Raw genomic sequence first — 27,095 nt, 5'->3', positions numbered from 1 at the left:
CTCAAAGCCAGCTTTGATATTGACACAGCAGTTTCAGAAGACTTAGCCAGCCTTGAATCTGGCTTGAGAAAAAGCTGAAAGATGTTTTAGCAATAGACCCCCTGGCCCCCATCTTCTCCAGGGAGATGCATTTAAACTGAAGCTCTCACACCCTTGTTCCCAGCCTCAGCTGCATTGCAGCTTTGGTATCAGCAGACAAAGATTCGATCTGTCATTCACATCTGATGAACAATATGAATTGATTATTATCAGAATCCAGTTAGAATAATGCCACAGTACTGGAAAGCCAAGAAATGACCCAAAATTAAGAGCTTCTGAGAGAACAGCAGCATGCTGTATTTTTTAGAAAGCTCTGGATTTTTGGTTCTGAACCTCTTACCTGAAATACTTCCTAGCTCAATGGCTGGTTATCATAATGCATCTTTTCACTAAGGACATAAGAATATTTTTAAATATCTTTACATTTTTACATTTTCTGTAATTTGTGATAAATGGGAGCTGAACTCCAAACATGCTATTTAAATTACTTACTCATGGGAAATCGGGGTTTGTAACAGAAAAAAATCACAGACTGGCCTTACTGTTTCTTCATATCAGGTCTACAACTTCTTATAATATTCTTTTGCAATCATACTGCTGTGATATTTTGCCAGGCTAGGCTAGCAAATCAATATTCTTTTGAAATGCATGTATGATATCAGAAATTCTAATGGGAAGTCCAGTAATAATAAAGTATATAATCGAGTAATTCATGTTAGGAGAGCTAAGAACATGGCTTTTATTTTACTCTTAATAGAAAATTATTAGTAACAGAATTAATATTAAAGTCCATAAATACAGTATTAGAAAAGTACATAGTTACAGCTCCTGATTTCTCCACTTATTTTTCAAATAGACAACAATTTAATTTTCTGTCTCACCTTTCTGTCTGGAGTCACAGTATGTTCCTAACACTTTAGTCCCAAACTTTTGCATTATCAGTACTCAGGACTTAAACAGCAGTACCTAGCAAACACAGAGTAATCCAATGCTCACAAGCTTCTGTAAGTAGCAGCTACATAGTAGAAAAACAATCAGCAATAGAAGTGTTTAATAGACATTACTAGGCAATATTCCTCAGACTGCTTGTTGAAGCACTCAATTAATTTTCACTTTTCTGGGCCATTTCCACAGAACTTGGCACCTGCAATCCAGTATTCCTGTAAGCCTACCACACCATACCTAAGGGAGGGAAAAAAAAAAATCGTCAGTATTCTGAATATTATGAAGCATCTACATCTCTCTTCTCCTGTCCCACAATGGAACTAACACAAAACTTACCCTGTAGCTGCATTTGTCTTCTCTCTTGCTTTCTAGTCACAGCACTCTGTAAAACATTCTGATCACACTAGGAAGCTAATTTTTATGACCATAAAGTCTAAGATGCTTCACATACTATGCTTTATGACTCTAAGTTTATAACCAAGATAGATCTAATACTAAAAGACTTGCTCCTATTAAGAAAAGTTCTTTGAAGCCTGATGTGCTAGCAGCAAGTACTTAGAATGACAGTGAAAAGCAATACTCTCACTGTGCTCCAGTGTCTGAAAGCAGTGCTTAGTTTTAGTATGACATGGCAGAATTATGTCAGTGTAAACATAGCAGAAAAAAACTAAGTCTTGAGAAACTTCAGAGTCAGAAGTGACAGTGACCTCTGTTCTACAACTGAGTTACATAAAAGAATGTATCTTCATGTTTATGAATAAATTTGAGAGTTGTAATTAACTTGTAATTTTTATTTTAACTATTCAGGCTAACCCAAATGATGTCTGTAACACTGTTCTCACTAAGTACTAGGGGCTGTATGAGATGAGATATAAGCAAATGTTTCCTTGGATGCCTTAGGAACTGACTTAATGAGTCAGCCTTAGAAATGCTAAGGGGATAACCTACACGTATATCCCAACAGTTCTGAAGCTATTCTGTTCCCCATATGTTGAAGAAGATCAGTAAGGCAACTTGCTTAGTCACCTCCAAATAAATAGCTGTTAAAAAATCTAGACTCCTATTGTCAGTACATCTAGCCAACAGTAGAAATTGTGGTAGGAATTCTGTCTGATACAAGTGAAAAATCAGGTGGTTGGCAATGTTAGACATAAGGCTGGCTAGGCAAGTTACTACTTTTCCATTCCGACTCCATGCCCAAAATAAGAACAACTTTATTAATTGGCCTAATCACACATTAAAATTACCATGCTGTGTTTGCTATGGGCCAAATTACAAGAGGCTAGAAATCAGTGCCTAGGCAGCTAAGTTGTTAGTATGAACTAGCATGCTAGCTTCCTCCAGATTCCTAAGTTTTCCCAGACCTATACTCTGCTCCCAAAGTATGATGCACTTGATGGCACCTTATAACACAGCTGAGGCCTCCAAATTTAGTTACTTAAACAAATTACTTAAACCATTAGAGAAAAACCAATATGGAGTAAGAAATCCTTTTCCTGTGCATTTTCTGGAAGGTTTGACTCTTTAGAATTGCAGCAGGTTTTCACTTATTGGTTTAGAGCCACAAAAAAGTTATGCAGACCAGTGAAATGACTGGCAAGAAAATCCCACTGAGATTTTAAAGATTCAAAAGCTGGTCTTTTATCTCAGAGGGAAGCATATGGTGTTGCTATGACTCATGACAGCTCACAGCATCTTGGTCTGCTATCTGCATTAGTTCAGGTCAGTTATTGTAGCAGGCTTGTCAGCTACCAGAATGTACTATTAATTTACCCTACAAAAATTTAATTACTTTTATTTACATAGCTGAGTCATCCAGGAACAGAGTGCTCATATTGGAGTTCTATTATAAGTGACAAATGAAATAAAAAAGAAAACAGTTAATCATTTTTTAAAATTATTAGTAATTAAGTCTTCGGTAAGCTGAATTCAGTGCTAGAAAAGGAACAAAATTTTATAGATACTGACCATGAAGCCTGGTAATAATGGTTGGGTTAACTTTGCTCTGAACGTGTGTAACAGCTGCTTTGAGTCCGCATTATAAAATGCAAGGTGACCTAAGAGAGGCAGAAGACAAGTTGAAATACATGTTTACATGTTACTGCTGTTTAACTTTTTGTAAAATTGATTCTTTTCAGGGAGAGGCTTCCAGAACACACTAAATACAGTCCACATGACTGAAAAATTCTCAGTAGCTCTGTCACATAGATGAACCCAGGTCATTTGATACTACAAGCTCTAGGCCTTATTTTCATAAGGGACTATATCAGTCTGGAAGTAACATAATACTTTAGCCTTGTACTGCTTCAACTTGAAACAGATAGCTAACTAAGCTTTTAGCTAAAGATTGTAATTTACCTTGATCAAAATCACAGTATGCACCTATTCTGTCTGGAGCAGGGATACCTAGAGTCTTGGTTTTATTATTATGTTTTGCTGATAATGTGGTTTGCAGCCAGTTATTGATACGGATGCACCAGCTTGACTTAGTCTTTCCCAGATGATCAAATTTCCCCAGTTTTCTGTATGTTACTCCCACACTGTAGCATTTGCAGTCCTGGGCTCTCACTTCACAGTAAAGCTGTCCACTTCAAACAGCAGGGTCTCCTACCAGAAAAATACATGTAGTTGCTACAACAATGCTTGCTTACTTATAGGCACCAGTGATGCCTTCTGTTTTATTTTAAGGTGAAGGCTTCAAAATGCAAACATCTGAGCTATAAGGAACAAAAAAATTAATGTACAAGAAAATAGAATGTAAATATAAAATAGAATACTGAGACAGTTTTTACTTACACTCATTGAGACAAGATACACTTAACATTAATTCACATTTAATAGCAGTGAATGTCAGTCACTAAGAGCTTTGTAATAAAGAGCTTCAACACTTGAGGACACTTGCTGCAGCACAAAATTCTGGTGTTACATAGGGAAAACCACCACTGTGAAGGTGTTGGAAGTGTGGGAAGAGCAAAACAGTGAAAAATCTGCAAAAAACCCACACATTTCCTTAACACATGGTGCCCAGAACAAACACAGGACAGGATGGAGATCCAGTGATTTGTGTTGCCATGGCACCAAGGAGGAATGTGAAGCGAGGTGGAGGCTGCACCATCCAGTTCTTCCACTTTTCTCAAGGGATATTTGACAGGACTATGCAGATTTATCTCCTGCTCTTCCACTTCTCTCAAGGACTGTTTTGCTCTGCGGACCTTGTCTCTCATTCTTCCTCTTCTCCCACAAAAACAGCGCACACCGTGCACACACACCTCGCTGTGTCGTTACTCAAGAAACAATGGCTTGACCACAGTCCCACCCACTCACACATACATACTTAGATAAATACTACTGTGAGTTTGTATCTGACTCAGAGACGATAATCTGATACCAAATTGGAGGGACAGATTGATGGGTTTGTGCTCCTCACCGCCCCCCGCCCCCCCCCCCCCAGAAGGGACACCTTTTGGTAAGATTTGGGCTGTTGGCTACGCCAAGTGATGACCCGGGAATTAAGCATGTGTGATTCAATCGGGGGTTTTTGTGTGCAGTGCTATATAGCCAACCTGCAGTCTGTGCATTTATCCTAGTCAATCTCAAAGAATCTGTAGATGTTGCATAAGAATAAACCGACTATTTGTGAACCCGACTGCTTCTCTTGAATGCAACCGGACCTTCAGCATATGGGCAGTTTGCGCATCTGGTGTCAGGCCTACAGTTACAGCCATACCTGGCATACCTATTAAGAGATAAGTCCAGCTACCCCTAGCTCCTCTAATCTCTGAGGACCAGCTAGAACGCAAGGGGATTCATCTCTTGCCAAATTAATTCATTACCTTAAATGCAACAGAAGGACAGCATCAAGTACACAGACTTGAACAATCACAAATTTTCCCTCAAATTCTTACTCAATCTGCCCTTCCACAGCATTGCACCTCTAACAGAAGTAAGAAGTTCACCTTACCCAACGCTGTGTATGATTCATCAATAAAAGATCTCCTGCCCCTCAGTGAGAATTTTGTGCTAAGAGAGGTCTTCTCTGGAGACTGCACCACTCCTAAGAAATGAACTGTTTGAGATTTGGATGCAATTACAGAAATGCACACTCAAACAAGTTTTCACAAGTCAATTAGGGTGCAATAAACATACATAAGCTATTGAAATGACATGTTAGTTCGGTCACTTAATACTTCTAACAGTATGCACCCACAAGAACTGAAAGAGAAGAGATGATAACCAGAAAAAATACAAGACATTGCAACAAACAAGTTCAGAGGTAGTGAGAAAAGAAAGAGGAGAAGAAGCACATGTGTGGCACATGGATTGAATGAATGCCTGTATAAAACAGTTTCACCTATACTACACAGAACCTTAGAGAATTCATATTTCTGGTCTTCTGCATAAAACTTCCAGTAAGTCTGGTAGATCAGCTACAACATTCAGATAAGTATGAATACACTGCTGATATTCAATGCCAAAATGCCTAATTTTCACTGGAATTTAAATATCAGTGAATGGGAAAATAATATCAGTTGTGTTAAAGGTAAGGTTTTCAGCACATGTTTGTCTTGTACAAGCAATGGTTGAAATCCCAGGAAAAAGTATAACCCATTGATGAATGAAGGGAATAGAACTGTGATTTTATTTCAAAATGCACACTCTGAAGATGATACAAAACCCAAGAGTGTCAAATCTAAACACAGTTTATATTAAAAAAGATGAGTTTAATGCATGCATCACAATGTTCCCCCCCCAAAAAAAATCAAACACCAAAAGTATACTGAAGAGTGGGGATTATTTGAATATATTAACTCTATCAAAGACTACAGAAAAGAAAATTGTGTCAACACATTGTGCTGAGAAGCACACAGCAACTCCTCAAGAGTAATTATAAATTTTAAGAGTCTATTCCCAATCAAGAAAGACTTAAAATTTTCTAACCATATTTTCAAAAGCATTCTCAGGAAGCAATGGCAAAATAAATGAAGACACACTTCTCTCTGGAGAATATTCTAATGAGCAATCAGTTGCATAAAATAATTTGAACCTAATGAGGTTTTCAAACATTTTATTTTACCTTGGTGATGCCCTCAAAAATGATTCCCAGGAATTTAAGCATTAAACAAAATGAGGGCTATTTGCAAATTACAGTGAATATTAAACCTCAGTAGCCAGGGAGTCATGTCTGGTTATTATTTTAAAAGCAATCAGTAGCAAAGAATTTTAACTTCTCAGAAATAGCTATAAAGTTCACAGTTTAATTTCACTGACAAAAAAAATTTGAAAAGTACAAATGTCTCTGCAATACACATGTACATAGTCATTTTCCAATCCTCATCCTCAGTAGTCTATCACGCATTAGCCTTAAAAGAGTTACCACACACAAAAGAAAGTTTTCTCTCCCACTTTTCCTTCAGCTACAATTTAGTAAAGCTAACTGCTATTTAAATGTCCACTAGTAACAGTGAAGTTCAGCTTGTTTCCTTTCCAATCCATTCAACACTGATTTCAAGTTTTCTGGAATTGTTCTTAAATACTATTTCATAAAGGGTTAGAAAATGTCCCTTTTGCCCAATACCTTCATTAAAATAAAGTCACATGGGAATCAAAAGCAAAGTGGTATAAGCTGTCGTACATAAATATGCTAGAATCTCTGGTTTATCTTCATGAATAAGTTTGTTTTATTCCAGTTACAGAAGTCTACAAGAAATCATTGATGAAAAGGTTGTCTACTTTAGCATCACTATTTAGCATATAAATGTGCCAGTACTGATCAGAAGACAGCTCAGCTTCTAAATTGCTTGCAAGAGTTACACGAAGGGGGTAAGTGCATACTGTACAGGTGCACCGCAGCTGCTTTTGAATTTTGTTAACATGGAGGAAGCTGTAGTTTATTTACCAAAGAAAAAGGCAACAAGTGATTGCAAAGCCAAGAAGCATAATTTGAGGGGAATCCATCGCTCTTTGCAGATTCCATCCTACTTCAAACACATCAGAGATCATTCACTCATGCTTCCAACAAAAGCTGCTGAAATTTTTCTGTTAGATTCAGTATGATTTATGCAGAAAGCAAGGTGGCCATTTAGAGAATTGCCATAAGAAAAATGCAGGTGCTTTGCTAGTATTTTCTCCAAGTTAGGAATACATTAAAAGGTCCTCAATATCATTTATTTTGTACAAGTCTTCTGTAAGTGGCTGCTGCATGTGCTTTGTCCACTCAAAATCTAACAGCCTTTAACAGTTCAGGCAATGACATTAAACATTTGGCATTACACTTTGAAAAAAGGTGTTGTTTTTTTTTTCTCCAGTGCTGAAGTCTCCCTTCCAATAGGGAAAGGCAGGAAATTTTATAGCAGAAAGTCAGTTTGGTGCCCATTTTCCAATGCAACACAGTCTTCATTAGCTAGCATAGTAACCGATGCATTTCTTCCACTAGTCAGTGGTCAGATATTCTTGTCTTATAGTTAGGATTGTTGCCTACAGCACTGCAGTTAATCTCAGTTTCCTTATCCATTTCAGCAAATAAAAGATATTCTAAGCAATATGTATTCTCTTTTGCCCAAGGAATAGGAGGATATTTTAGCTGCCTTTACATATGAAAAAAGAGGCTCTCTCATTTGAACAATTGGTTCCGGAAGTAGAACTGCCATGAAGCTTTTTACACATGCCATCAGGCTAAACCTCATCCTCTTTGAAAGTGTAAAAATACTCATTTCTTTTCCTCTGAAGTCTACCACAAGTTGAGAAGCAAAGAGTTTTTCAGACTCAAAAATAAGAACTAAAAAAATTATTTTAAAGTTCTCAGAAGGGAGCTCTTCACTGCATTTGTAAAAAAATCTAGTCTGCCACCATGTGCCAGAAGGTTAAGTAAGCATCAATGTATCTGTAAATAACAGGGATCTTTGTGTCAACACTAGAATACACAATGCTCTTTAACCATTGCAATTCGGGTCTCCCATACACTAAGACATCGTTCCAGGAAGACTGTTTTCCAGTCAATGGAAAAATATATATATAATCTCTATGAATCCAAATTAAACTTCAAAAGAATTTTTAAAAGCATATGTGTATTGTTACTGATAAAGGCTATTAGATTTTTTTCTCACTACATCAAGGAAAGGAATGTAGCACACACTCCCAACAAAACTAGGTGCTAGATCCTAGGAATAAGAGGTATATTATTACCTTCTATTGCTCTTCAGCAGAGGATTCTGGTCGCTGTCAACAGAAATAAATAGTCATTAAACAACTGTTCTATTACTACAGTAAATTATCTACATTCTTAAGATGCCACTAAAATCTGCTCTACCATGCTTCTGGCAGTATATGCCTATAGGGAAGGTATTTGTTCATAAATTATCCCAAGCAGTGCTCTTTATACCAAAAAGCCCATGTTGAAAGTCAATTGATTGCCTCTGAGGAAGAAGTAGCCAGCTCTGTGGACAAGGCAAAAACAATGGAAACTGTTCACACCTTGATTTAGCAAGGCTTTTGACCCATTCCTACTTCAAGAGATATAGATGGGGTAGTAAGTCATAAGCTGTGTACAGAACCAGTTGAAAACCAGGGTCACAACTATGGATAGTGTTCTCCAGATGAGAGAACAATGAAGAGAATGAACATGAAAGAAGAATGAACATGAATGAAGAGAAAGAACATGAGAGAACAGTGTTCTCCAGATGAAAGAACACACAATAGGGCAGACTGGGAGATAGATGGGTGAAGAGCAATTCTACAGAAAAGCAGCTGGGAGCCTTGGTGGACAACAGGAGCTGACAACACTGTGGTGTGCCCTTGTAGCAGAGGTGGTCAACCGTATCCTGTGCTGTAGCAGCAAGACAGCAACAAGGACGCCAAGGCAAGCAGCTGTTCCCTCTTGATTTGGCATTTGTCAGACTGAGTCTGAAGTCCTGTGTCCAGGTCTGAGCTCCTCAGGACTACACACTGACGTACTAGAGCAAGTCCAGTGGAGGTCCAACAACACAACTGAGTCTGGAGCACAGAACGACAACTGGGTTTGCTCAGCCTCAGGAAGACAAGACCCAATTTCTCTCCTTAATCACATAACAGGAAGGTACAGAGAAGATCAAGCCAGGCTTGTCTCAGAGGGGCACACACCAATAGCTGAGAGGCACCTGGGACTCATTGCACCACAGGAAATTCCAGTCAGATAGCAGGATATTCCTCCCCTCCCATTAAAGTGGCCTGGAATAGAGGCCCAGCGAGTTAACACATTCTTCATCCTTGCCTGGTTTTGGCTGGGATAGAATTAATTTTCTTGAGCTGGGAGAAAGCATAGCTGGAGTGCCCTACCCAGATTTCAGCCAGGATGGAGTTAACTTTCTTTCAGCTGGGAGGGGGCACAGCCAGAGTGCAGGTCCGAATTGGCTACTGGAATATTCCATATCGTGTGATGCTAAAGGAGGTGGGTTTTCTTTCTCACTTCTGGTTGGTGTGGCGGGATCTTCATTCTGTTGGGATCACTGCCGGGGGTTGGGCTGGGTATCGGTTGGCGGTGGTGAGCAACCACATTGTGCGTTACCCATTTGGACTTTCCGTTATTGTTCTGCTACATTACAATCCCTAAACTGTTTTTTATTTCAACCTACGAGTTGGGTTTTTTTTTTTTTTCCTTTTTATCCCCTCTCTATTTTCCCAGGTAGGGAAAAGGGTAAGCGACTGGCAGCATGGTGTTTGGCAGCCAGCCAAGTTCAAACCATGGCAGATACATTCAATGCCCAGCCAGAGCAGACTGATCTAGTGATGTTCTTCCAACCTTATTTATTCAATGATTCTGAATAACACACATCTAAGTGCCTAACTTTCAACAATCTACCAAGAATTCTGCTAAAGTTACTTAAGTACTTTTCCTAGATGAAAATTGTTGCTAAATATATTCAGGGCTGCCACTTTTATAAGAGTTATGTTCCTTTACCCATTATCTTTTGCTATCTGGTTTGTTTTATTAGTACCTTTTCCTCATCAATGAACATTATGAGACAACAAATTCAAACACCACCTGTAGTACCAATTTAACCTTAGCTTTTACATAAGGTCAAAGCAGCCAGCTTTTCCTTATTTCTTATAGTAGAAAAGCTGTCTATTCACCAGTACTGACCTGCAACACTACTAAACATAGAATTACACCGCTTGCTTGCTGACTTTTACCTCATCTACTGTATTGGGTTTACGTGGCAAGGTTTTGGAAGCAGGGGGGCTGCAGGGTTGGCTTCTGTGAGAAGATTCCAGAAGCTGTCCCGATGTCAGACGGAGCCAGTGCCAGCCAATTCCACAACGCACCACTGCTGGCCAAAGCTAAACCAATCAGTGATGGTGATTAAGAAAGGGTAAAAAATGCTGTGCAAAAGCAGCTGGGAGAGACAAGTGAGAATATAGCCACCCTGCAGCCTACACTGGAGCAGCTTGTGAAGGACTGCAGTCCATGGGAAGGGCCCATATTGGAGCAGTTCATGAAGGACTGCCTCTCTTGGGTGGGACTCCACACTGGAGCACAGGAAGACTGTGAGGAGAAAAGAGCAGCAGAGACAATGCATGATGAACTTGCTGCGTCTCTCATTCCCTGTCCTCCTGCGCTGCTCAGTGGGAGAAGGTAGAGAAGTCAGAAGTGAAGTGGAGCTTGGTAAGAAAGGAGGGGTGGGGTGAAGGTATTTTAAGATTTGTTCTTATTTCTCATTATCCTACTCTGACTTTTGATGGTCAATAAATTAATTTACATTTCCCCAACTCAAGTCTGTTTGCCTGTGACAGTAATTGCAGAGTGATCTTCCTGTCCTTATCTTGACCCATGAGTCTTTCACCATGTTTTCTCTCCCACTGTCCAGTTGAGGAGGGGAAGAAATAGAGCAGCTTGGTGGGCACTTGGTGGCTAGCCAAGGTCAACCCACCACATCTACAAGTCATTTCAGTACCTTGAATGATACCCCAACAAATGTATTTTTAAAAGAATTAAATCTGTTAATGGTTAAGACACATTTTTAATAGCTTCCATAAATAGCCTCTGCATCTGTGTGACAGCAGAAGGGAAATAGAAAATTAAAATTTCTTCCAGAGAAAGATTTCTGAATGAAAATTCTTTAATGTCCCACTGTACTCAAGTGCTTTAATTTCCCTCTGCCCTCTTCCTTTAGCTGCCAGATGAGACATACCAGACAACATAAACATTTACAAAACAGAGTTCTTACCTGCTTTTATTTTCCTCCCCTTTTATTTTTTCTTGGCCTCTGCCTCCAGTAGGATCCCACTCAACATACCTTCAACTTTCAAGCTTGCATGAGCTGAAGTAGGGTCCAAACTGAACACAAATGCTGGTCAAGGCAAAATGCAAAACAGTTAAAATGGTATAATGCTCTCTCCCAACAGTGCCTATTCATAGAAAATTATAGAACCAGTAGCAAAATTGTATCAGAGCACTGTTCAACTTAATAGAAATATCAGCTTTTTTGTCTGATGCCCTTTAAATAAAGCCCAACTATCTACCTTCACTGCATAGGTTACATCAAAGTAAGATTTTTCACCTTTATAATGCTGCAGTATCAGCAATTAAATTCAGCTAGTGACTTCTGCTGGTTACAGCTGACTCCCTAGATTCTTAAAATCATGAATGATTTAAAAATGTATGCTTATTTTCCATGCTCTGCAGCACTGATTCTTCAACAAGGTGTTTATGACTAATAAGGACTGCATCTTGGAGAATACTGAATTGACAGGGTAGCACATACAGGCAGACAGAGCTGAACTGTGAAGTCAGCTGCAGACACAAGAACAGTAGAGGATGCATGCAGCTAGAAGAGACTTGGTATTTGTTGCAGCCAAGTCTGTCATCCAAGAAAACAAAACTAATACAACATGCCAAGTTCCCTAAAGATGTTTATTTACAGACTATTCTGTAACTGTCCTAATACCATCAGATGTTATAGTCTGATTCTGAAAGAAAGTATACTTGAGATTAAGAGTTTAGAGCTCAACAGTACACAAGTCTGAAAAACAGTAAGGTAAGCATGTGGACAAGGATACTGAGTTTCTATGGGCTGATTATTAAAGAAAGTGAACTAAATGTCCACACAGAAATAATGAAAATAGTGTGGGAAGCATGATAACTGTCTGAACAATCAAAATCAGAATTATTTTTCTGGCACCGGAGTAAGGAATGTAAGTGGCTATTAAATGGATACTATATATCTGACAATGCTGCTTAAGGGTATCAAAATTGTTTCAGAAAAGTTACCAGAATGCCCATCAACTCATTTAAATCGCATATAGCTTTGTTTTTATGAGGTAATATACACAAGTAACAGAATTTATATTTTAATTATCCAGTCCATATCAGTCATTTTGCCCTTTACACTACAAGCCTCGCTATAATTAAAGCCTCAGGATCATTATCTCTACCATGATAGTTAAGATTTGTGTTCTGTCACAAAACATCACTTTCAAGAAATTTTTCTGCTAATTTATCTACGAAATGATGTTAGGAAGCTACCATCCTCAGACCAACTGGTCTCTAACACAATGACTTGATAACTTTAGCAATTTGGGGCTGCCTGTTATTTGAATATTGACAGTGGTTAGGACCTACAGCTTCAAAGTAAAAAAAATCCTTTTCAGCACCTATTTACAGAAAGCCATTACCTGCCACATGCCAAGTACCAATAACCAGGAACTACACCATTTAGTTGCCCTAAGAGTCCTACCAGTGGTCAGCCACAATGTCCATCTTCTCTTGCTATATGTTGGCAGCACATAATACTGTCAATCACAGTTCAAAGCAACTAATGTCAAGCTCTGTTCGACAAAGTTACATCACTATCTCATTTTTAGTGTCTGAATGCTAAAAGACCAGCTTTGTGCCAATAAGCTTCTTAATCCTTTACAGAAATGGTTGTTTTCCTTTTCACTTAAGACACAGGTTTCGGAAGTGCTCATGCAGAAGCAGACTTAACATACAAGTTCATACAGGAAGGCAGAACAGTTGTAAGCCAAAACGTCTTGCTAACAATTTTTTTTCCCCTCTTCGTCTTGCTAAATATTTTTTTGAGAATGAAGTAAGTCAATGTCAATGTAGCTTCTGGAATGTGCAGCTGAAGGTTGGTGCTTCTGTGAAGAAGAAAGAGGTTTGAAGATAAGACAGTAATAAATAAGACAGTTGGGGCCTATTCTTGAAGATAACAGGAACAAGGTCGGGATGAATTACAACAAACCAGCTCAAGATACAACACAGCTGTACAACACCTCCTAAACAGACCTTTGTGAGCATGCGTGAGCACTGAGATCAACCAGCAGAAACGGTGAGGAAGACTACCAACAACCACCAGGGACCCCTTGAGACCACCACCCAGCAGGAAAGCACATGCGTAATTAGGATGCAGATATTGTAATTAGTTCCAGGAAATCTAATGCATATGTAACTCATTTCTCAGAAAAATTATTATTATGTATAATCCCACTGTATATTAGCTGCCACTTATAGATATGGGGGCATGCTCACCTTTGCGAAGCTGTTAGCGTGTGTGCCCAGCACTGCAATAAAGAATGGCTGCTTTCTAAAACTCCAAAATGAGTCTTAGAGAATTCTTCTGCCAGCCTTTATGGTAACACAGTAAGTGTAGGGTTTTCACTACCTCTAAGGTTAGAATCTTTCAAATTTTATCTTTGGTTTCTAGAGTCATGGGATCAGAGTAATCCCCTGCTGCAGCTTTGTTGCAAGCGCATACTCTAAAGTTCATGTAGTTTGAATCAAATTTCAGACCTAAAAAGGGAATGTTTAGAAAACTTGAATTGATGCTAATTACTGACCATTTTTACAAGACTAATATCTGTTCCATGTAGCTGTCTTCCATTTATCTCAATCTGCAAAAAACAAGCTTAAATATCAGTGTGAGCTTCATTTAACACATGATTTTTTTTTAAAAAAAAAACCTCAAAGTCAAAATAAAAGGCAGAGCCATTATTGCACAAAGCACCCCAAGACTAATGTGAAACAACGGAAGCTTCATTACATACAAGAAAATGGGTATATGGCAAAACTTCCAAGCATAAAGAGTTATATTAATATTCTTGGGTTTGGAGTATAAAAAACCTTCACCTGACAATGCATCTCAGTAGTTTCAATAAAGTCTATTAGTTCCCAGTTATGTTCATCTCTTACTTGAGGAAGCCCTTCAAAGTTGTTTTTTATATATTCCAGTAAAAGTGATCAATTCTGCTGTCACCTTCAGGCATTCTCCACAATACTCTTATGAAGTTATCAGCAACCAGACATGTTCCGACATCTATCTCTGGAGCTTTAGGGACTGCAGAAAGACAAATACACAGATCAGTTTAAAGAAGACAGTGAACTGAATATCAATTTGTTCTCCTTGGATTCTAAATCCAGAAGTTCAGAAGTTGCCCTTGGCCCAATAACACTGATTCCTTCTAGAGGATCTAGCCCATTAGGAAAGCATGACTGAAGACTAGGCATATCACTTTCACTTAACATGTGTGGGAATATAACACAAGATTGACAAAGAGGATTGTAAAAACGCTCAAGTGATTTGCAGCTGGGGTGTCAAAAAGCCACATGTATCATATTAATTGTTGTTTAGTTTTGTGTGCTTGACAGATAGAACATCTACATTTAGATAACACAGACCTGTGATAGACTCAGAGGCACCTTATCGAACATGCTTGAGGTTCCTGCCCTGCTGTGGGAAAGATCAAAGCACGGTGGAAAACTATGCTTGCAAAAATCCCTGATACACAGGCAAAGGCAGCAGGTTCAAGATCTTTTTTCTTCTCCTTTCTGGCTAGCAAGGACCACACTCCATGATGCCTAGGTCCCCACTTGCATGCCTCTGCCTTGATGCTGCTGTGGAGATGGCCCGGGGTCACAAGGTAATGAGAAGAAATTTACTCCTTGCATTTTGTCTGTGGTTATGTGGTTGTTCCTGCATCCTGCCTGTGTTGGCTCACACAACATGCATTTTACAAAACAAGAAATCCGCATTAGCTCTAGAGTGAACATTTGCATCACATTTTCCAGATGTTTGTGTTGTCAGTAAGTTGGGCTGATCCCCTTCTGTAAGTAGTAAGAAGGACATGCTAGAGGAGAGTTGACTTATAATTATGAACCTACAATTTAGAATAATACTACACAGGAAGAATATTAAGCAGCAAGCTTTTATTTGAGTCTCTGGAACGTAAGTACAGCTGCAACCCTTAAACAGTATCACTTGTTTAATTCCACCACTACAGACAACTAACAGTGTAATAGTTTCCACTAGCCAGTCAGCAGTTACCTAGTTCTCTTTCCTTTTCATCCTTTGTCTTGAAAGAAGGGGAAAGAATTCCTAGGGTTCACTAAAGAAAAGACTGAAGTTTTGTTTATAGACAACAGAAGTCTATCTCCATGAAATCAAAGAGCACTTAAGTCACTGGAAAATGTTTTTCAAAATAAGGCATTTACATAGTGCCTTCATAGTGTCCAAAGTACATTCAGGGAAGACTGTTGCTGGAGGAAGTGAAAAAGATATTTTATTGTCTGCAGGTTTTGGAGGAAGGATCTGCAAAAGCTTCGTTTCAGCCTTTACAACAGCTTGAAATAGATATAAAAGTGGCCTGCAAGTCAATGTATCAAGCAGGAACATCATAAAAGTACAATACTGATGCATCTGTGGATCTGATAGACCTGCAGATTTTGTCAAAAATCATCCATTTTCATAACACTCAAACCCTTAACTGTGTTGTTCTCTGTAGTTATGTCCCAGTGACCAATCAAGTCCTAATTACATACAGGTTGCCTCTATGCAGTTCAAATGACTATTTCTTGAACACACTGTTAGCCACGATTCCCCTCCACAACGGCTGATGGCAATCAGCTTCACAATTATGGTTGAGTCATTTAAAGACATGTAATGTTAACATCTAAACACAAACACCTAGCTATGGCAGGTCTGTTAGAAGCAGAAGGCCTAGTTTGCTTTATGCACACTACTCACACCTTCCCACACTTTCCCTTCATGAACTGTTCAAATATTTAAAACTATCACTACCGAAATGCACCCTTTTACTCCTCACATCCCTGCAGTTTAAGCCAAGCAGGAATTACACTGAAACTTGTGGCATAGGTTTAAAATACTTGAGAACAAGTAAACAGCACAGAAGAGACTGAAAGCAAAAGTATTCAAGTCTGTACAGGGTTTGGCTGGGTCACAGTTATATTTCTTCACAGAGGCTTGTACAGTGCTATGCCTTGGATTTGTGATGAAAACACTTTCATTGACACAGGGGTTTCAGCTGAGCAGTATCAATTCTTTTTCTGCTTCTCACTCTGCCCTACCAGCAAGCAGGCTGGGGGGTGCACAACAAGTGGGGAGGGGACACAGCCAGGACAGCTGACCCCAGCTGACTAGAGGGATATCCCATACCGTATGGCCCTGTGCTCAGCAATAAAAGCTGTGGGAAGAAGAACAAAGGAAGGGACCTTCAGAGTTATGGCATTTTGTCTTCTCAAGTAACTGTTACACATGATGGAGCCCTGCGTTCCTGGAGGTGGCTAAACATCTGCCTGCCAGTGGGAATCACAGAATCATCTAGGTTGGAAAAGACCTTGAAGATCATCTAGCCCAACCATTAGCCAAGTGACACTTGTCCGGCTCCTCTGCACCACCCAGGTGAGTAGCAAATTAATTCACTTATGCACACAGCTTTTTCTGTACCTGTTAAACTGCCTTTATCTCAACTCACAAGTTCTCACTTCTATCCTTCGGATTCTCTTCCCATCCCACTGTGGCAGGGGGAGTGTGGAAGCAGCTGTGTGGTGCTTAGCTGCATGCCAGGGTTAAACCATGACAAATTCTCAAGTGTTCATCACATTCATTTGCCATCAAATTTCAAAGTCATCCAACAATAATTTGAGAATAATATCAGTAAGATCCCTTCTTAGGCAAAAGAAAAATTAAGATGAAGACAAGTATTTCAGAACATATACCTGTAAGTTTAGCTACCTACCCCAATTATTTTTGTCATGGTATAAGATTCCAGATAGAGTCTTGCATGTGTTTGTAGTGACCGAGTCTTCAGCATAAGTCTGGCAAGCAGTGTTCAAATGCCTGCATGACTAGAACATCAAACCTGTTTTCAGCTTCCCACACTAAGACATTAGTATTTCCTCACGAATGCAGGTCTACCAATGCTCAGTGCAATTTTGCCTGCAACAGTTTGAGTTATCAGTATTTGGTGTCAGAGTAATCTGATAGCTTGGCACTACAGTAGAAGAAAGCAAGATTGATACCCAGAGAGTTTATTTTCCTGTTTACAAATCAAAGGCCCAAACCATTTAAATTCCTACGTATTTCATAAGGAAAATGCATGTATAAGGGTCATACTAAATATCTTCTTCTAGCTACAAGACTTTGTTCATGCTTGCCGTTAGATCTTTACACTCCCATTCCTGTTAAACAGATGCACTGTGATCATCCTACCTACCTTGTTCCCTTATGCAGAGCAATGATTGCCACTCAGAGTCTAAAAGGTGAACTTCTGCCTAGACACTGCTATCTGACCACTAGGAACAACATTAGTAATTTATGACACCTGCTACCACATACTGCATCTGCAGCATACCAGATAAAGGGGCAGAAATGTAAACTGATGCTGCCAAGTCCTTAACAGATTTGGATTAGTGATCTAGAGATGAAACAATTTACAACACTGCCAGCAGTATTCTTGTCAATATATGCTTGGTATCAGTGAAGGGCAAATTGTTTTAAATAGGAAAGCAGTATGAATTAAAAGACATGAAAGAAATATACTGGTATACTGCACCTAAGTTTATTTCCAAACAGTAACAAATAGATGCATCAGTACATATTTTATATTATGGTAATATAACTGCTTGAGTAGATTACCTCTCTCTTGCATTTCAGACCGTATCACCACTCTTGTAAGTGACATGTTAGCTTACAGTTCCATGCATAACACTACTGTAGATGACTAGGACTTCAGAGCATCACTAAGCATCAAGCGATCAGGTACAGTCCTGAGAAACTTGACATAACTTCAGGAAGTACAGAGGAACTGACAACTCAAGAGAAAACAGGGACTTGAAAACTCATTCTCACTTCTGAGATCGATGTTATTTTCTGAAATACTCTATTATGTAGAAATTAACAATAAAACTACAAAATACTCAAGGTATTCAGAGTGACATCCAATTACAGTGTAACAATCCAATTTCAGAGTACCACTTTAGGTACTCTGAAAAATTTGCTCACTAGACTGCAGGAACTGTGGTTTTGGTTTGTTTGTTTTAAATATAGTAAGTTATTCATGTAGTAACAAACTAAACTCACTGCATACAGTTTTTACCTGGCAAAAACTTCAGAGCCTGGAGGGTGTGCTTTTCAGGAGCAAAGTCCACCATCACACAAGTCATACTGCCACTGACCCTTGGTATCAGAGACATGTGGAATGCTATACCCACTGCTAAAGTCAAAGCAGCAGCATTAGCAAAATGTATTTTGCATTGTTTAAGTCCTATAGCCATTTTGAAAAACAGCAATCAGATAATCTGTATTGTTAATGCCAAACTTTAGCCAAAATGCTGATCAAAGACCAGAATATTTTTCTAATAGATAACTGTTTACCATTTAGCACAGACTCCAAAATAGAAAGTCTTGCAAATGTGACTGTCTCAAAGAGAATATGGTGCAAGCTCCCAGTTGTTCCATATTACTAGGCAAATAAATAGAAGTGACTAGAGAAGAGCTTAAAACTTCTTTTACTAGTCAAAAAAATTGGATGAGACAAAACAAAACTCATATCACCTTACACAAATTCAGGAAGTATAAAAAATCTAAAGCACTGTAGAATCAGAATCATGTTTTATATACTTAAAAATTTGAAACTTAAACATTTCATTTAAAAAGGTCCAAAAACTTTTCTGCTTGACAAGATCCACTCATTTCCTCCGAAGTGCATTTTCACATGTTAAATATTGCTCAGAAGGCATTTCTAAATAGCAGTGAACAAGCTGAATATTCTGATTTCATATCTACCTCCGATCTTATCAAAAGATGAAGAAGTGTTTAAATTGCAGACACCATATTGCTTTGGAACATGCAAATATCAGATCACTCTTACAAGATACACTGAAGCACAGCTCTCATTTCCACTCCTGAAAATCTTAGCTCAGTCCTTATTCTGAATACTTCTAAAACACTCCTCTACTCCATCAACTACACCACCAAAAAAAAAGTGTACAAGACTCTTGTATAGTTCTAACTCTAAAGACATCAGGCCACACTGCAGAATTTGAGTAACTCCGATTCAGACAGCACACAGGTCCTAACTCCTGCCTTAAAAAAAGAGATTCTTAACTAGAAAGTAATATACACACCACAAAACAAAGTTAACTGCAAACACTTGTATCCAACTTACACCCACAGATCTGTGGCACCTTTAGAACATCTAATATCTCACAGGAAGTGATACCCATTAAGTACTTCACTAGTATGTAAGAGAGATTGTGTGCTAACTAACAAAACATTAAAGAATTGTGAAAAACAAAAAATTCAGGTAGTGAAGAAGAGGGAGGAAATAGGAACTTGAGTATTAAAAATATAAGCATGTTGAGAGTCACAAGCGTTACAAATTTGGGATAGAATACAATTATGATACTGAGCTGAACATTGTAAGAGAGACGGCTCAGTTGATTTCCCAAGACAGAGTTGACATTCTGAAATTCAGCGTGGGCTGCCTAGCATATTCCATTGATTGGCCAGACAGATAGAGTAAACGTCTCCTTAAGGAAGAATAATCTTCTCTTGAGCAGTAAGAGAACGCCAAGTGGTCAGCTTCAGACTGTATTTTAACTTTTGTTTAGTCACTGATCTTAGACAGAGAACCAGCAACAGCTGGTTCAAAAGGATTAGATCACACAGCGTTTCAAGAAACTAGAAGAGTAAGAGGATGATTATTACAGATAGTAAGTATTAAGATTCCTACCATTGCCACTATCCCTCTGATTTGTTAAGGACAGTAAATCTTAACCTTTGGAAAAGCAAAAATTAATTTCTTTAGTAATTATTCATTCTACACAAAACTTCAGAGAATTTAGACAATCAGACCCTTCATTGAAAACCTGTAAATTGCAAGCCAGACTATTTGGTCCATAAGAGCAACATACGCTGGAAACATGTTGTGACCTGTCTTTCAAAATACTATGCACATCACAGCAACTTTTCTGAACCAGGTCAAACTCTCAGAACGTAGTTATAATTCTTCCAAGTGAAGAATAATGGCCTTAGCATTTATTTTGAAAGAGTAAAGTTTTACTTTCTAAACAATAGTTTGAAGACACAGTTCAAAGAAAAGCTACCAGAAATGGCAATTTCACTGACATTAGTCTGAGTGATGCCAACAGAAATATTTCAACAGCTACAAGACTTTTTATACTCAAAAGGAAAATTAGATAACAAAAGTCTGTAAAGTACTTAAAAAAACCCAAAAAACAGCAAGATTGTCTCACAATTTAAAGGGATCAAGTCAGCTTGAAACATTATTAAATTTCAGCCATTGGATATTAATAATAAGCCAGCAGTTTATAATTAATAATAATAAGATAATTTATTATATATATACTTAAAGAAATATCAATAACTATAATAACAATAATAATAGCTGCTGCAGAGCTCTACTTCCTGCACTAAAAGCATCTTGCTCTTTATTAAGGTAGGAAAGGCCAACAGTCAGCAAAAAACCCCACTATATGAGAAACATAGAAGTTTTTAGCTTTTCCTCAAAAGTTGTGATGTCTGTCCTGGGTTTGAGTGAGTGGCAGGTGTTTCTGGTAGCAGGGGAGGGGGATACAGCGGTGGCCCCCTCTGAGAAGCTTCTTGAAGCTCCCCCGGCTCCAAGTTGGACCCACCTTTGCACCAAGGCTGGGCCAATTAGCTGCGCCTCTGCAATAACGTATTTAAGAAGGGGAACCTGGGAGGAATGGTGGGAGTTGTGAAGAGAATGTCTGTGTGAACACCAAGGTCAATGGAAGGAAGAAGAAGGGGGAGGTGCGCTGGAGCAGAGACTCCCCTGTATCCTGTGGTGAGACAGTAGGGCCGCCCCCCCACCCCCGTCACTGATGGAGGTCCATGGTGGAGCAGAGGCCAACTTGCAGACTGTGGGGGACTGCACACTGGAGCAGGTGACTGCTCCCGGAGGAGGCTGGGACTCTGTGGGAAGAAGGCCTTGATGTAGTAGTAGTTCCATGCTGGGAGGACTGCAACATGTGGAGATGACCCATGCCAGAGCAGCTAGGAAAACACTGCAGCCCATGGGAGGAATCCATGTGTGAGAGAGATTGCAGAGGACTGTCTCCTGTGAGGGGGAAACTGCACTGGAGCAGAGGAAGAATCCCAGAAGTTGTGTCCTCCCCCCACGAGGTGGAAGAAGCGGCAGGACTGACTGTATCTCCATTTCTTGACCCCTGTGTCACTGGGGAGGGAGGAAGTAGAGAAATCAGGAGTAAAGCTGAGCGTGGGAAGAAGGGAGGGATAGGGGAAAGTGTTTTCAAGGTGGGGTAATGCTTCTCACAGTGTCTGTTAAGTAGTGTGGTTGTTAGTGTCTGTATTAAATTTCTGTTCTTTTTTACTTCCCCTAGCAAGTCTGTCTTTTGCCCGCAACCTAATGGATGAGTCATCCCTCCCCGTCCTTACCTCAATTCCTGAGCCTTTTGCTTTGTTTTCTCCTTCCAAGCGCGGGGGCGGAAGTGGGCAGTGAGCAACTGCATGGTGCTCAGTTGCCCTCTGATCTCAAACAGGACATGTTGCAACAACCACTTAGGAAAGAGTCAATGAATTTAATGATTTAAGCTGACTATGACCCTTTCAAAATAAATACATTTTCAAGAATAAGCTTTATTCAAAGACACAAACTTTGTACTGTACCTCTCTGTGAGGTGTCTGCTAGCCTTGATGCATTTCAGGGAGAAGAGAGAGAAAGTAGTTAGTATTTCCAGGCAAGTATCAATGGCAGTAACATGCAAGAAGGCTGAGAACAATCTCAGCTGTATTGCTCAGATTTGAAGATCAAATGACAACATTCTCAAAATAAATTTTCCCATAAAGCATGTGAATAGTATTGGTTAGAGCTGCAACAATGGGGAAAAAACTGATCTAAAGAACCACACCAAACCAATTCCAAATGACTCAACTTCCTGGTTGTGACTTTGCTGCTTCAAATTTCTCTTAATCAGTCCAGTTACTCTTCATCCCATTTTCAAAGAGCTACACCACCAAGTCAGTAAAACTTATTTACCATAGTATTTTCTGTGAAACTATAAAGTGCTTATTAGTGGCACGTAACCATACCTGACTTGTCTGGCTATACATCATACAGGGTGTATACTCTGACAAACAAGAAAGGACTTGCTTTAACTTTTTCTCTGAAAGTTATTGTCCTATTCCAACAATACTTCTCAAAAGGCTTTCTCCATATGGCACTATTCAAAGCTACAAAACATAGTTTTTCCCAGCATTTAAATGATGCTGCTGAAGTAGATGCTGAAGTGGTGATGACATGTTCAAAGATAAATATTAACTGGCATTTGGAAAGACAAAATACTATTGTTGAAGTAGTGATGGCTTAGTTAGGTCTGTTGAATCCATGGTGGAGTTAACATTGTTTCTTGATCTAGTTCCCACTCAGCTGAAATACTTTTGTTACTGATTTGTAATTAATTTGAGCTGATTTTAATGATTTTTGGTGATTTGGATTTAAATAAGGAATGAGTTAGAGTAACCATACAACCAGTTATGCTGCTACAAAGTCCTTTGTAAAGTCCCAGGCTAAGGCCACGCAGGCTGGTAATAATCATTAACCAGATTTCTATTCAAAGAATAAGACTCATGATGAGGTACCATTGTCAGACTGTTCAGTAGCGACGATTTGTTGCCCTGTAGACCAGGTGTTCTAAAAGTTACATTGTGAAAGGGCCTCAAAGCATGTTAAAATCGCAATGCGAGCCAAAGTCCTTGAGTCAAGGGCACTGGAGGGTCTTTCTTTTAGGTCAGTAGTCCGTGGTGGTTGTAAAAGCAGCCCCGTGACTCATTTCAGGACTCAAGGGCACATGACCGGAAAGAGGTGGGAATAAGAAAATGAGTTACAGGGATTAGCATGTTTATGTATGAGAACTTGATTAATATGTATTACTGTATCCAATGTAATCAGCATGCTACACGAGTGAGGTGTGTGTTGTTGGTGAGATGACTCCCCTACGCACCCAGCCGTTAAATAAAGGAGTGTCTGCTTATTTACATCACATTGGTGTCAATAAATTATTTTATCCCATTTTGGTGACATTTTCCCTTCCAAAGAGGAGACGAGAAACATCAGGTAACTTCCTAAAGTCAAACAAAACTGGAGGACTCCCAAATTTTTCAGTACATACAAAGCACACTCAATGAAAAAAAAAAAAAAAATCAGTTGTCTCTGCTATAAAACCAACTTTATATTCTTTATATTCCCAGAGTGGAAGCAGAAAAAACCAAGTGTTTAGAAATAATTCATCTTAAGAGGTAGCTTTGTTTTACCTCAAACCATGGTTATTGTAGGAACTTCTGACTGATTTTCCTACATGACAGCTGTAGACAAAACAGAGTTACTTAAAAGACTTCTTCATAACCTTTACACCTTGTGGAATATGTGGTAGCTTGGACTTAAAGAACAATCTTCTACAAGACAGTCGAAACAAAAAAATTGACTCAACAGTAGAGTTTTTTTAGTGTTAAGCAGGTATTCTTTATCAGCAGTGCTGGGGTTGTCCTGGGAATTCTCCACCATAAGGGCTCCCCAGAACTAGCAAGGGACATCAGTTTACATACACACAAACCATACACATTCATTAGATTTCCTGGAAAGGGGTGTCTTACGATGATGAGTTCCCGGAATTCATTTCCATAGTCCGAGCATGCGTGGTGAAAATAGGGTGAGGGTCTTTAGTGGTCAAGGGAAGAAGTAAGTGGTCTTCTCCACAGTGTTCGCTAGTTGACCTTCTTTCCAGACCGTGTGCTGTGAAGTAAAGTCCAGGTGTCTTCTTCCTAAATCTCCTAGGGAGATCATCCTCCCTAGATTGTATCTCTGTGTCCTTTTGTTCAAGTTCCCCTCATCTTAGTTTGCCCAAGTGCCCACTGAGGGCTTTGAGTCTGCTGTCAGTGAGTTATACAGGGAGTGTTTTACTCTTGTCCAAACAGACAAAGAGGCCTAGGGAAAGCAGTTGAGGAGCCCTTGGGAAACAAACACAAGCGAAACACAAGCAAAGTTTTCATGCATCGCAGTTTAGTCTTAAACAATGATTGTCAGAAATTCATTTGTTTGAGTCCTTTCATTCCCCCCTTTTCTCTTGAGGGTATAGTGCTTATAGGTCTATCCCTCATTTAAATGAATTCACTATATCGTGAACAGCAGTTACAACATTGAATTGTCAAACAAGTTACTACAATCATCACAGCTATCCCTATAATCAATACAAATAATTGTTTTAACCATCTGAAGTTTGGCAACCATGAAGTAAGCTTGTTCCATATTTCTTCAAAGTCTAAGGAAGTATCGTCCTTATGTATCTCCTGCAAAATACCTAACTGTTGCAATTTTATTCCTAAATCTACATTTATTTTTCCTGTTTCATCTACGTATGTACAACAGCTAGAATTCACAACTGTGCATACTTCCCCATATGAGGCCAACATCATCTATCAGCACTCCAAATCAGGGAATGATTTCATTCAATAACACTTTGGTAACCTCTCTTGCCTTATTAGTTCTGCATGGGAATGCCTTTGGCCAACCTGAGAAGGTATCCATTAACACCAATAAGTACCAATACCCCCCTTTTCTTGGGCATTCAGAAAAATCTATTTGTTAATGTTGCCCCGGACTATTACCTTTCCCTATAATTCCAGTTTGAATTTTATTTGACATATTTGGGTTGTTTTTTTAAACAGATTTCACATCTTTAGGTTACTTGTTTCACAGTAGTGTATAAATTTCAGCTTACTATTTTTTGATTTAGCTGCTTGTTAGAGCATCTGTTCCCCAATGTGTTTTCTTTTGTTCGCCCAAAACTAACTTCCTTAGCGTGTTAGAAGGCACTATTAGTCACCCATCTGGAACATAAAACCATCCATCTTTTACCTTATTACTCTTTAAATCATTAATCAATTTTTGATCCTCCTTTGAATATTCAGGTTTCAAATCTGAGTTTAGGATTGAAAGTTTTACCGTCTGGGATCAAAGCTAATGCTATGGTTTCAGTCATTTCTGCCGCCTGTCTGGCCTCCCAATCTCCCAAATTATTTCCAATTTCCTGTTCAGTGTTACCTTTTTGATGCCCTCGGCAATGCATGATGGCTATGTTTTCAGGGAGTTTTATGGCTTCTAGCAGCCTTAAAATTTCCTCCGCATGTTTTATTTGTTTTCCTTGTGCCGTGAGTAATCCTTGTACTTTCCGTACGGCACCATGAGCATGTACTACTCCAAAACCGTATTTCGAGTCTGTCCATATATTAATCTTTTTCCCTTTTGCCAACTCTAAAGCTCTGATCAAGGCAATTGTTACAGCCTTCTGAGCAGAAGTCCCTGCTGGCAATGGTTTAACTTCAATTACTTCAGAAGTGGTGGTCACAGCGTATCCTGCCTTACGGTTTCCTTGTTTTATGAAGTTGCTTTCATCTGTGAACCAGGTGTCCTCAGCATCCTCAAGTGGTTCTTCTTTTAAGTCAGGTCTACTGGAATAAACAGCTTCTATGGTCTCCAGACAGTCACGGGTTACAGGCTCTGATGTGGTCCCGCTGAGAAAAGAGGCTGGATTCAGAATGTTAGTGGTCACAATGTTTACATCATCCTGTTCCACCAGGATGGCTTGATATTTTAGAAATCTGGAAGGAGAAAGCCAATGGCCTCCCTTTTTTTCCAGGATGGCCGAGACAGTATGGGACACCAATACCATCATCTTTTGGCCCATAGTAAACTTTCAGGCTTCTTGAATGTTGAGAACAACTGCTGTGACTGCTCTCACACATCTGGGCCATCCTTTGCTCAATTCATCCAGTAGCTTAGAAAATTAAGGAACTGCCTGCTTATAGGGTCCCAGCTGCTGGGCCAGCACTCCCAGTGCTATGCCTTGTTTCTCATGTGAGAACAACCAAAAGGGTTTAGAAACACCAGGAGGCCCATGGCAGGAGCTCTTATTAATTCCTTCTTTAATTGTTCAAATGTCTTTCTAGCCTCTCCGGTCCACATTAATCTTCATGGGTTTTCCTTTAGCAAGGTATACAACGGCTTTACCAAAAGTCCATAATTATTTATCCACAATCGGCACCAACCTGTCATCCTGAGGAGAGTTCGGAGCTCTTTTACCATCTTAGGTTTGGGCGTGCAACAGATGGCCTCTTTCCTCTCCGATCCCAGTTCTCATTGTCCTCCCAAAATCTCAAATCCTAACTAGGTCACTTGCTGCTGGACCAGTTGAGCTTTCTGTTGAGAGACTCAATATCCACTAAATCCCAGAAAATTAAGCAAACTGACAGTCCATTGTACCCAATCTTCCTTCGTCCTTGTGGCTATTAAAAGGTCATCTACATATTGTAGTAAAGTTCCTTCTGGTGAGGGAGGGGTCCAGGTTTCAAGTTCCTGGGCCAATTGATTCCCAAAGATAGTGGGACAGTTTTTAAAACCTTGTGGTGACACTGTCCAGGTTAACTGTGTTTTTCTCCCTGTTATCAGGGTTTTCCCATTCAAAAGCAAATAATTTCTGGCTTTCTGTTGCTAAGGCCAGGCAGACTTTAGATCCAATACGGTAAACCATACTTGATCTCCTTTCAATTTAGTTAACAAAGTATAAGGATTTGCCACCACAGGATATAGGTCACATCATTAATCAATTTTGTTTATTGCACTTAAATCCCGAACTAATCTACAGCTCTTGCCATTGGGTTTCTTTACATGTAAGATAGGGGTATTATACTCTGATTCACATTCAATTAAGAGTCCGAATTGCAAAAATTTATCAATAATTTCTTTATCCCTATTCGATCTTCTGCACGCAAAGGAAACTGTTTAAT

At 39.3% G+C, this 27,095-nt stretch overlaps 1 protein-coding gene across 1 annotated transcript; it reads right to left on the bottom strand.

Annotated features, from left to right (window-relative positions):
• Positions 1-760: 760 nt before the first annotated feature.
• On the bottom strand, positions 761-25,996 carry FSD1L (fibronectin type III and SPRY domain containing 1 like). The gene is given in 14 exon segments (XM_074813663.1): positions 761-1,200; positions 1,203-1,221; positions 2,953-3,041; positions 3,343-3,591; positions 4,946-5,027; positions 7,398-7,407; positions 8,167-8,199; positions 11,184-11,253; positions 11,256-11,308; positions 13,651-13,760; positions 14,096-14,187; positions 14,190-14,291; positions 18,349-18,516; positions 25,255-25,996. Coding segments are annotated over 14 exon segments (1,917 nt in total). The 3' UTR covers positions 761-1,102.
• Positions 25,997-27,095: the final 1,099 nt, after the last annotated feature.

The sequence above is a fragment of the Strix aluco genome, chromosome Z (assembly GCF_031877795.1).
Source record: "Strix aluco isolate bStrAlu1 chromosome Z, bStrAlu1.hap1, whole genome shotgun sequence".
Taxonomy (NCBI): Eukaryota; Metazoa; Chordata; class Aves; order Strigiformes; family Strigidae; genus Strix; species Strix aluco.
This window is presented reverse-complemented; position numbering and strand designations above follow the sequence as displayed.